This window comes from Eurosta solidaginis, chromosome 1, assembly GCF_040869045.1.
Source record: "Eurosta solidaginis isolate ZX-2024a chromosome 1, ASM4086904v1, whole genome shotgun sequence".
In the NCBI taxonomy this organism is placed as follows: domain Eukaryota; kingdom Metazoa; phylum Arthropoda; class Insecta; order Diptera; family Tephritidae; genus Eurosta; species Eurosta solidaginis.
The window spans coordinates 347,369,461-347,382,498 of NC_090319.1; the positions used below are offsets into that span (position 1 = coordinate 347,369,461).

At 37.3% G+C, this 13,038-nt stretch overlaps 1 protein-coding gene across 3 annotated transcripts in view; it reads left to right on the forward strand.

Moving 5' to 3' along the window:
- The first annotated feature begins 2,451 nt into the window (after positions 1 to 2,451).
- The window catches only part of LOC137238023 (uncharacterized), a 101,853-nt gene continuing 91,266 nt past the window's right edge, over positions 2,452 to 13,038 (forward strand). For all 3 annotated transcript variants that reach the window (XM_067762535.1, XM_067762536.1, XM_067762537.1), the window contains exon 1: positions 2,452 to 2,740. In XM_067762535.1, coding sequence (XP_067618636.1) covers positions 2,501 to 2,740 — 240 coding nt within the window. In that variant the 5' untranslated portion in view covers positions 2,452 to 2,500. The remainder of the gene's footprint in view (positions 2,741 to 13,038) is intronic.

Below are 13,038 nucleotides of genomic sequence, written 5' to 3' on the forward strand. Positions count from 1 at the left end.
TAAGCTCTTATTCTTTGTGACCATATCATTCTAAACATTGCAAACTTTTCCGGAATGATACTGTTTCTGATCTTTTGGCGATGGAGTTTAGCGTCAACGAAAGCTTGAATTTTAGGGGAGCCCATCAATTTGAGATCACGTTTGCTCTATAAAATCTTATACAAAACAATTATTCAAATTTCAAGCGTATTCTTAGGCTTATCATGCCAGCCACTGTTGTCTATTTGGTGCATTTGAGCCAAAAATGGTCCTTTCCAACCCGTTCAGTAAACTCGAAACGCAATTTTTATACTCAGAGTGCTTTGCACATATAGTACATTAACTTCGATTGGATAACGGTTGGTTGTACAGGTATAAAGGAATCGGGATAGATATATACTTCCATATATCAAAATCATCAGGATCGAAAAAAAAATTTGATTGAGCCATTGATGTCCGTCCGTCTGTCCGTTAATACTATAACTTGAGTAAATATTGAGATATCTTCACCAATTTTGGTACACGAGCTTATCTGGGCCCAGAATTGATTGATAGCGTAATCGGATGATAACCACGCCAACTTTTTATATATATAACATTTTGGAAAACACAAAAAACCTGATTATTTAGTAAATAATACACCTAGAATGTTGAAATTTGACGTGTGGACTGAAATGGAGACTCTTGATAAAAATTTGAAAAGAAATTTTAAAATGGGCGTGGCACCGCCCACTTGTGATAAAATCAATTTTACAAATATTATTAATCATAAATCAAAAATCGTTAAACCTATCGTAACAAAATTCGGCAGACAGGTTGCCTCTACTATCAGGAATGCTTTGAAGAAAACTCAACGTTTCTCAGTTTAGGGTCACGCCCACTTTTATATAAAAGATTTTTAAAAGGGTCGTGGACGAATAAAATAAGCTATACCTTTGCAAAAAAGAGCTTTGTATCAATCGAATTTTACTTTCTAAATTGAATTATAATATTAAATTTGAAAACACTAAAATTTTTGAAAATGGGTGTGGCACCGCCCCTTGATGGATAAGCAATTTTCTATGTTTCGGGAGCCATAACTCGAAGAAAAATTAACGGATCGTAATAAAATTTGGTACACAAATTTTCCTTATAGCAGAAAATATTTATAGTAAATGGACGGGATCGGTTAAATACTACGACAACTTAGATATAAAACAAATTTGAAAGGGTCGTAGACTAAAATAATAAGCTATAACTTAGCAAAAAACAGTTTTGAATCAATGATATTTCGCTTATCAAGTTTTATTGTAAAAAGAAATGGGGAGACATTTTTTTCAAACTGGCGGTGCCACGTGTTATATAGAAAAGTAATTTAGTTATCTGAAATGAAATATACAATTGAAGCTCACGCTGAGTATATAATGTTCGGTTACACCCGAACTTAGACACCTTTACTTGTTTAGCCCTCATTTAAACTTAACATAATGCTGGATCTTAGAACATGTGAAATATTTGTTTTAAAGACGGCCCTTGTGAGCACTACCTTATAACCGCTAATATTTTTATTAATTCTTACCATTTTTTCATTGTTTTTTCGCATTTGATTTTTCCAAAAAAAAAAAAACATTTATTTGTTTTACAATATTTTTACAAAAAATTTATATGAGAAACACTAATAAGAGCTTGTATATTGCTTAGTAATATTTACATAAACGTACGTAAATCATGCCTTTATCGCTAATAAAGGGAAGCCTTAAGCTACAAATATATTTGCTAGCAATATATAACGCTTTGGAAAACCCGACTCTGCGTTCAAAATCAATGCACGAAATACCTTAAAAGATTTCCGTCTTTTATGAAACAAAATAATATACAGCAAAAAAAGAAACAATTAAAATTAAAACTTTTTAATCACATTTATGTACAAACTTTTCCTCTGTATCATTATATTTCCATCTAAATTCTAATTCTTTCATCAACTCAAATCATCTCCCTTATTTAATCCCCATTTCGGCCTTCTACTGCACAGCACAACCACTTTTCTGACTAACCGCTACCACAAATTTCAAACATAATCAAATTAATCGAGTACTTATTTCCCGCACCTATATAACTTGTAACCATGTCCACATTAACCATCGCCATAATGTCACGCTATTTCTCCACTTATGATTTGTATGTATGTATGAAAGAGACTGGAAGTTCCTAATAGAAATACTAAAACCACTAATATGTTTTAATGCTTTCAATCTTATTATGCGAACATCTTCCAACCTACACCATACTAATCCTTCCTCATGCATATATTTACTCATATATCCATAAGCACAAGTTGTTACGCCTTCTACCCCTTCTACCTTCCAAATCATCACTTTACTTCACTTCTCAATCATTTACATACATAAACATGTACTCTCTATTTCTCTCTCCTCTTTGAAATTGCATCATCAACTAAAGCAATTGTGTTAAATTTTTTTTTTTTCAGGATGGTCAACGTGGTCATTTAGAGGGTCTAGCATCGGTATATTGTGAATTGCTTATGGCTCCTTTTGGAGATATTTTAAGTGCTTTAGAAACCGCTCGTCAAGCGGCGTGGGCGGAGCGAAGTCCCTTAAATCCGGCCGGTGGAAGTGGGAGTAGCGGTAGTGGTAGTGGCGTGAGTGGCATTGGCCCAAGTGGCAGTACACATCACCGGCATCATGGTCACCGAGGCCATTCCAGCCAAGGTGGTCTACCAAATAGTCATAGTCAACCAATTTATGTGCCAGGAAAATATTCGGTATGTAACAGCAAATTAAATGCCATATTTTATTTTATATAATTACATATATCGAGCCATAATCGCCAAAAGTTTTAACACCAACAAAAGTAAATTTTGGTATTTTTATTTTTGAAACATTTTATAACATTTTTCGTACATATCGATTGCTTGAAGAAATATCATCCTACTTTAGCTTCTGTTTCAAAAATGACCAAACTCACAAAGCTATTGAAATCGTCCTATCTAAGCGTAAATTCAATATATTTTTACGTGGCTTTTATGTAAAAAAAATGTGAGATCGGACGTTTTGGGACTGGCAGCCGAGATAGTGGCCGCTGTTATGAGACAAATTCGATCTTTCGGCTTTCGTCCAAAGAGCTGACCGAACAAATTGAGAAGAGTTCATGGACTTGCTATTCAGTACTGATGAGCTGCTGCAGCAATGCACATAAGCCAACCAATTTGAAATTGTCAACAATTTTCAGATAACAGCCGGCTCTTACGTTTTCTCGGCATTCTCTATTACGAACAGCTGTGAAAGCGAGAACGAAGCGTCAGAAGTAAAAGGCAAAAACAAGTAACGTAAAACTGGACGATAAACGAAAATGTAAGTTTCAGAGTAACATTAGCAGATGATACCGCCAACGCCGGTAACATTTATTAAGTGTCTCATTCGCCAAATATAATGAGGCTTCTAAATTGGTACAGCGTCGACAACCACAATTAGATACACAACGAAAATTTTGATACGAATTAGAAATTCGTTTTTCGATGTTCAGTATCCAGCGAAGATGGAAATATGCTCGTGTTGTTGTTGGTGTTGTTGTAGCGATAAGGTTGCTTCCCGAAGGCTTTGGGGAGTGTTATCGATATGATGGTCCTTTGCCGGATACAGATCCATTACGCTCCGGTAACACAGCACCATTAAGGTGCTAGCCCGAACATCTCGAGAACGATATATATGGCCACATTAAACCTTCAGGCCATTCCTCCCTCCCCACCCCCAAGTTCCATGAGGAGCTTGGGGTCGCCAAAGCCTCGTCTGTTAGTGAAACAGGATTCGCGACAGATAGGTGAGGTCGACAATTGGCCTTGGAGAAGCTGTATATTGCGCTGGCAACCTGAAGGGTTGCGCTACACAGCCCCTTGAATCTGGTATTTTAGACGTCTCTTACGACAGGCATACCTACCGCGGGGATATTCTGACCCCCTAACCCGCTGGGGGAGAAGTATGCTCGTAATAAGGGTCAGTGTGATACTCAACTCAACAGTAGATATGATGACGAAACGAAAAATCGGAAATTTTTTTCCTAAGTATTTTTGGCTGTTATGACTCGATTTTGTTAACTGATCTTGCAGTCTTGAAAACTTTTTTCTTTAAAGGATTTTTATAACTTAGATAGCGTCACCCACTAGAAGAAGTTATTAAAAAAATTTATTTATACAACAAAAATATAAAAGAATGTTGGGCTTACGTGAGGTATATGGCCGTCTCCCTACCTCATTGTGTTTACAGCGCTTCCAAGAACCCCGAAGGCTGCGCTGTTTGCCATTTTGTAGTTTCCATCTTTAGACCTGGTGGCGAAGAACATAGCGTTAACAACTGCAACGAGGCTCAGTACCACGGGGAAGCTTGAGCTCAGACCCTACGGTCATAGTAGTATAGCGTCATCAATTCTTAGACGAACAGGCTTACCAAAGTCCACACTAGCACCTTGAAGGTGCTCTTAGAGCCACAATAGGCGTTATAGAGGATGATTAGTGCAAAGCTGCCTAAATGGCAGACGAAGCGATGGATGTATACACAGATGGTGCAAAGTTTTGAAAGGCGGCATACTGTGCTGATCCGGAAATAAACAGTTCCTACAACATCTAAAAGTGTGTTAGAGTATAAACAAGCCCTGGAAAGAATCGGGGCAGGGAGCAGCATACATCAATATTGGCGCATATGTGAAGTCATGGGAACGATGAAATGTATGAGCTAGTAAAAAAGAGCGCTTCCCTCGAAGCTTGCTTCGTAGGCGTCCCAACCAGTTTGGGCGAGACCAAGCGGGAAAGGCTCATGACGAATATTCTGACTGAAGAATGATTTCTGTAGTCACATACGTTTAAATGAGGCCTATGGACCGTAAACGTATTCAAGAGAACTGCTTTCACCTAGTTGGGCCAGCAGCGACCAAACATAACCTTACCTTGCACCGATAAAATCTGCATATCTCTGTCGCAGTGAGAAAATATATCCAACCGAAAATTTTTTAAGTGGGAGTGGTACCTTGATATCTTAACTTTTTCTGCTGATGGGCGAAAGACATAATCGACCCGTATGAATCCAGAGCACGACACAAATTTAATATCTGTGAATAAATTGCTAAAATACTTGAATATTCCGCTGGACACATTTAAATTGTATTCCCCCCCTGTTTTTTTTTTTTTTTGAGTCGTAAAAGTTCGGGTTAAAAATTGTCTAGGTGAAATTTATAGGACCCCCATAGCATTTTCACGACGAATCATGCAGTGATGAATGTACACAGCCACGCCCATTCCAAATAAAATTTATGTAGCTCTACAATGGCAGCAAACTTATAAAATAACGCAAGTTATGTGTTTTGTGTAGCTTACTATTTGCAAAATGTGGGCGTGGGTACAGATCGATTATGTCCATTTTCGTGCAGAATCTTTTTTGTTTCAACCGAAAGCGGTGTATAAAATTTCAAGCTAATATCTAAATTGGATCAGACTTTATAGGGAAACCGGTGGAAGTTTTCTATGCAAGAGTATTGTTTAAGCTACTTAAACTATGACTTTTTATACTCAGTTGAGCAGAGCTCACAGAGTATATTAAGTTTGATTGGATAACGGTTGGTTGTACATATATAAAGGAATCGAGATAGATATAGACTTCCATATATCAAAATAATCAGGATCGAAAAAAAATTTGATTGAGCCATGTCCGTCCGTCCGTCCGTCCGTCCGTCCGTTAACACGATAACTTGAGTAAATTTTGAGGTATCTTGATGAAATTTGGTATGTAGGTTCCTGAGCACTCATCTCAGATCGCTATTTAAAATGAACGATATCGGACTATAACCACGCCCACTTTTTCGATATCGAAAATTTCGAAAAACCGAAAAAGTGCGATAACTCATTACAAAAGACAGATAAAGCGACGAAACTTGGTAGATGGGTTGACGTTATGACGCAGAATAGAAAATTAGTAAGATTTTGGACAATGGGCGTGGCCCCGCCCACTTTTACAAGAAGGTAATTTAAAAGTTTTGCAAGCTGTAATTTGGCAGTCGTTGAAGATATCATGATGAAATTTGGCAGGAACGTTACTACTATTACTCTATATGTGCTAAATAAAAATTAGCAAAATTGGATTAAGAACACGCCCACTTTTTAAAAAAAAATTTTTTTTAATTCAAATTTTAACAAAACATTTAATATCTTTACTGTATATAAGTAAATTAAGTCAAAATTCAACTCCAGTAATGATATGATGCAACAAAATACAAAAATAAAAGAAAATTTCAAAATGGGCGTGGCTCCGCCCATTTTCATTTAGTTTGTCTAGAATACTTGTATTGCCATAAGTCGAACAAAAATTTACCAATCCTTCTCAAATTTGGTAGGAGCATAGATTCTATGACGGTAACTGTTCTCTGTGAAAATGGGCGAAATCTGTGGAAGCCACGCCCAGTTTTTATACACAGTCCACCGTCTGTCCTTCCGCTCGGCCATTAACACAATAACTTGAGCAAAATCCGATATATCTTTACTAAACTTAGCCCACGTACTTACCTGAGCTCACTTTTTCTTGGTATAAAAAATGGGCGAAATCTGACCATAACCACGCCCACTTTATCGATATCGAAAATTACGAAAAATGAAAAAAATGCCATAATTCTATACCAAATACGAAAAAAGGGATGAAACATGGTAACTGGATTGGTTTGTTGACGCAAAATATAACTTTGGAAAAATCTTTGTAAAATGGGTGTGACACCTACCATATTAAGTAGAAGAAAATGAAAAAGTTCTACAAGGCGAAATCAACAGCCCTTGGAATCTTGGCAGGAATACTGTTAGTGGTATTGCATATATAAATAAATTAGCAGTACCCGACAGATGATTTTCTGGATCACCTGGTCGACATTTTGGTGGATATCACGAGAACGCCTTCACATATACATCTAAGGGCCACTCGCTTTTAAAACCCTCATTAATACCTTTAATTTGATATCCATATCGTACAAAAACATACCAGAGTCACCCCTGTCCCACCCTAATGGCGATATCTCGAAAAGGCGTCCACCTATAGAACTAATGCCCCCTCTCTCTTAAAATGCTCACTAACATCTTTCGTTTGATACCCATATCGTACAAACATTCTAGAGTAACCCCTGGCCCACCCTAATGGCGATATCTCGAAAAGGCGTCCACCTATAGACCTAATGCCCACTCCCTCTTAAAATGCTCAGTAACACCTTTCGTTTGATACCCATACCGTACAAACATTCTAGAGTCACCCTTGGTCCAGCTTTATGGCGATATCTCGAAAAGGCGTCCACCTATAGAACTAAGGGTTACTCCCTTTTAAAATACTCATTACCACCTTTCATTTGATACCCATATCGTACAAACACATTCTAGAGTCACCCTGGCCCACCCTAATGGCGATATCTCGAAAAGGCGTCCACCTATAGACCTAATGCCCACTCCCTCTTAAAATGCTCAGTAACACCTTTCGTTTGATACCCATATCGTACAAACATTCTAAAGTCACCCTTGGTCCACCTTTATGGCGATATCTCGAAAAGGCGTCCACCTATAGAACTAAGGGTTACTCCCTTTTAAAATACTCATTACCACCTTTCATTTGATACCCATATCGTACAAACACATTCTAGAGTCACCCTGGCCCACCCTAATGGCGATATCTCGAAAAGGCGTCCACCTATAGACCTAATGCCCACTCCCTCTTAAAATGCTCAGTAACACCTTTCGTTTGATACCCATATCGTACAAACATTCTAAAGTCACCCTTGGTCCACCTTTATGGCGATATCTCGAAAAGGCGTCCACCTATAGACCTAATGCCCACTCCCTCTTAAAATGCTCAGTAACACCTTTCGTTTGATACCCATACCGTACAAACATTCTAGAGTCACCCTGGCCCACCCTAATGGCGATATCTCGAAAAGGCGTCCACCTATAGACCTAATGCCCACTCCCTCTTAAAATGCTCAGTAACACCTTTCGTTTGATGCACATATCGTACAAACACATTCTAGAGTCACCCCTGGCCCACCCTAATGACGATATCTCGAAAAGGCGTCCACCTATAGACCTCATGCCCACTCCCTCTTAAAATGCTCAGTAACACCTTTCGTTTGATACCCATACCGTACAAACATTCTAGAGTCACCCCTGGCCCACCCTAATGGCGATATCTCGAAAAGGCGTCCACCTATAGACCTAATGCCCACTCCCTCTTAAAATGCTCAGTAACACCTTTCATTTGATTCCCATATCGTACAAACATATTCTAGAGACACCCCTGGTCCACCTTTATGGCGATATCTCGAAACGGCGTCCACCTATGGAACTAAGGATCACTCCTTTTCAAAATACTCATTAACAGCTTTCATTTGATACCCATATCGTACAAACACATTATAGAATCACCCCTGGTCCACCTTAATGGGGACATCTCGAAAAGGCGTCCACCGATAGACCTAAGGCCCACTCCCTCTTAAAATGCTCAGTAACACCTTTCATTTGATACCCATATCGTACAAACAAATTCTAGAGTCAGCCCTGGTCTACCTTTATGGCGATATCCCTAAATGGCGTTCATCCATAGAACTATGGCCTATTCTCTCTTAAAATACTCTTTAATACCTTTCATTTGATACACATGTTATACAACCACATTCCAGGGTTACCCCAGATTGATTTTCCTTATTTTGTCTCCATAGCTCTCAACTGAGTATGTTATGTTCGGTTACACCCGAACTTAGCCTTCCTTACTTGTTTTCTTTCGTTTGTTTCATTAGCCATTGAGTGTGCTTGTAATTCTCAACTTGTTAGTGAAATATTCTAAAGACATAGTTTAAATTTTTTATCCCAAAGCGGGGTTTTTCAAAGCAAAACAAGGTGGCTCATCCCGCAGCCAATACCTTGGAGCCCCTAGTGCTCGCCCCCAATGAATAAATACAAGGTGTAATAGGGGTTTTTCAAAGCAAAACAAGGTGGTTCATCCCGCAGCCAATACCTTGGAGCCCCCAGTGCTCGCCCCAATGAATAAATACAAGATGTAACAGGTATATAGTGACCTCTCTCTAAGTAAAATAACATATAGTCCATTAAAATAATAATTTATAAAATAAAAAAAGATAATAAATTTAAAAAATGCTTGCTTGCAGTGGGCTTTGAACCCACAACCCCAAACGTGTGAGTCGGGTACGTCATCCACTGTGCCACGACTCATACGCCTACAAGCGCATCAAATTACTCCCTTATAACTCGTATTAAACTGCTCGCCCTCAGCTGCCCCACGCTTAGCTATGGTCCTTCGAGCCGGATGACCGGCTCCTATGGAATTACAACTAGACGACTAAGCCGTCTAGGGGGGGGGGGGGGGGGGGGGTGGGGGGGAGCATGTTTAAGCGACTTAAGCTATGAATTTTTTTTATTTCGTTTGTTTCATTAGCCATTGAGTGTGCTTGTAATTCTCAACTTGTTAGTGAAATATTCTAAAGACATAGTTTAAATTTTTTATCCCAAAGCGAGGTTTTTCAAAGCAAACAAGATGGCTCATCCCGCAGCCAATACCTTGGAGCCCCCAGTGCTCGCCCCCAATGAATAAATACAAGGTGTAATAGGGGTTTTTCAAAGCAAACCAAGGTGGCTCATCCCGCAGCCAATACCTTGGAGCCCCCAGTGCTCGCCTTCAATGAATAAATACAAGGTGTAACAGGTACATAGTGACCTCTCTCTAAGTAAAATAACATACAGTCCAGTACAGTTTATAAAATAAAAAAAGATAATAAATTTAAAAAATGCTTGCTTGCAGTGGGATTTGAACCCGAAACCCCAAACGTGTGAGTCAGGTACGTCATCCACTGTGCCACTACTCATACGCCTACAAGGGCATCAAATTACTCCCTTATAACTCGTATTAAACTGCTCTCCCTCAACTGCCCCACGCTTAGCTAGTATAAATAGAGTATTGTTAAGAGGGGTTCTAGTTTTTCTATGACAAATTTCTGGTATTAAGCGCTGTAAAAAATGCTCATTAAATGCTCAAGAAAAATTTCGTTTGCCAAGTAATGTCCACCTGTAAAGAAAGCTCAAACGGTTTCTGCTATCTGCTATCTGGTCGGTTAAATACCTGGGATAACAGTGAATAAATTTATGAGTTTTTTGAACGGAAGTTGCAATTCTCTTTGCGCACGAATGTGGTTTTTCTTTTGTTAATTTATTTTCTTTAACTTAAGTGCATTTTCAATTCGAATATGATGATTTTAACAAATTTATTTCTAATGCATTGCTGAATCTGACTTTCATGCCATGCAGGGAAGTGAGTCCACCTCATAGAGAAGAGGGAAATAAAGGAAAGATCAAAACTACTTGGCTGCTACTATTTTTCACACAAGAAATATATACGAAACTTTTCTTAAACTTTTTCTTATGATGTGGATATCGCGCTTTAGTAACAAAAAGTTTGAAATTATTATATTGGTTGGAAATTCGGATATTAGGTAACATCGATTGGTAAAAAATTCGCTTAATTTTATTGTGTACTTAAAACACAAAACTCCAGATTTAACTTTTATATTCGAACTTTTAAAATAAAAGTATTGATTTAATCATTTCTTTCGGACTAAAAAATTAAATGTCTGAAAAAAAGTTTTGCCGAAGGACTTTTACTATAAAAGAATATTAGTTTGGGTCTCTGACTTAAACTTAATATTTAGAATATCCTTCACATGGGATTGCATAGGAAATCGCATAAACAAAAGCGAATAATATATACCATATCGACATTTCACTCTTTTCGAACTCTTTTCACTTTGGGGTTTCTTCATCAGTTTCTACTTATATTTTTATACCCAGTTGCATTGTACACAGCGTATTATAACTTTGTTTGGATAACGGGACTTCCATATATCAAAATCATCAGTACCGAAAAAAAAATTGATTGAGCCATGTCCGTCCGTCCGTCCGTCCGTCCGTTAACACGATAACTTGAGTAAATATTGAGATATCTTAACCAAATTTAGTACAAGAGCTTATCTGAACCCAGAATAGATTGGTATTGAAAATGAGCGAACTCGGATAATTACCACGCCCACTTTTTATATACATAACATTTTGGAAAACACAAAAAACCTGAAAATTTAGTAAATAATACACCTAGAATGTTGCAATTTGACGTGTTGACTGATACTGAGACTCTTGATAAAAATTTGAAAACATTTTTTAAAATATGCGTGGTACCGCCCATTTGTCATGAAATCAATTTTACCAATATTATTAATCATAAATCAAAAATGGTTAAACCTATCGTAACAAAATTCTGCAGAGAGGTTGCCTTTGCTATAAGAAATGCTTTGAAGAAAAATTAACAAAACCGGTTAAGGACCACGCCTACTTTTATATATAAGATATTTTTAAAAGGGTCGTGGACGATTAAGTAAGCTTTATCTTTGCAAAAAAGAGCTTTATAACAATAGTATTTCATTTCCCAAGTGGATTTATAACAATAAATAGGAAAAGTGGCTCCGCCCCTTTTATGACTAAGCAATTTTCTATGTTTCGGGAGCCATAACTCGAAGAAAAATTAGTTCAGAATAGAACCATATGTATATGTATTATGGCGCGCCCTGTAACACTATTAAGCACACAAAACAAACAACAGCAGCATTTCAAGTGCACAGTTGGGTATGCAATGTTCTGTTTCACCCGAACTTAGACTTCCTTACTTGTTTAATTAAATTTTTGGTTGTATTGAAATTCATTCTAGGCCACATTTGTGTATATTTAGTCCCCAAGCTATTCTGTGATGGGTTCAAATTGAAGGAGCTCAGTTCAAATAGCCTGCGGCAAAATGACGCACCACTATATATGTATATGTAGACGTACATATATTTTTATACTCAGCGTGCTTTGCACACAGAGTATATTAACTTTGATTGGATAGCGGTTGGTTGCACGGGTATAAAGGGATCGAGATAGATATAGACTTCCATATATCAAAATCATCAGTATCGAAAAAAATGTGATTGAGCCATGTCCGTCCGTCCGTCAGTCCGTTTGTCCGTTAACACGATAACTTGAGTAAATATTGAGATATCTTAACCAAATTTAGTACACGAGCTTATCTGGACACAGAATATATTGGTATTGAAAATGAGCAAAATGGGATTATAACCACGCCCACTTTTTATATACATAACAGTTTGGAAAACACAAAAAACCCGATTATTTAGTAAATAATACACCTAGAATGTTGAAATTTGACGTGTGGACTTATATTGAGACTCTTGATAAAAATTTGAAAACATTTTTTAAAATGGGCGTTGCACCGCCCACTTGAGATAAAATCAATTTTACAAATATTGTTAATCATAGATCAAAAATCGTTGCACCGATTGTAACAAAATTCTGCAGAGAGGTTGCCTTTGCTATAAGAAATGCTTTTAAGAAAAATTAACGATATCGGTTAAGGACCATGCCCACTTTTATATAAAAGATTTTTAAAAGGGTCGTGGACGAAAATAATAAGCTATATTTTAGCGAAAAAGAGCTTTGTATCAATAGAATTTTACTTTCTAAATTGAATTATGGCATTAAATTGAAAAACACAAACATTTTTGAAAATGGGTGTGGCACCACCCCTTTCATGACTAAGCAATTTGCAATGTTTCGGGAGCCATAACTCGAAGAAAAATTAACATATCGTAATAAAATTGTGTACAAATATTTTCGTTATAGCAGAAAATATTTGTAGTAAAAATGCACGGGATCGGTTAAAGACCACAACAACTTTGATATAAAACAAGTTTAAAAGGGTCGTAGACTAGAATAATAAGCTATAAATAGTTTTGAATCAATGATATTTTACTTATCAAGTTCTTTTGTAAAAGGAAATGGGGAGACATTTTTTTTTAAACGGGCGGTGCCACGTGTTATGTAGAAAAGTAATTTATCTGAAATGAAATGTGTAATTGAAGTTCACGCTGAGTATATACTGTTCGATTACGCCCGAACTTAGACACCTTTACTAGTTTCATATATCTTACATATTT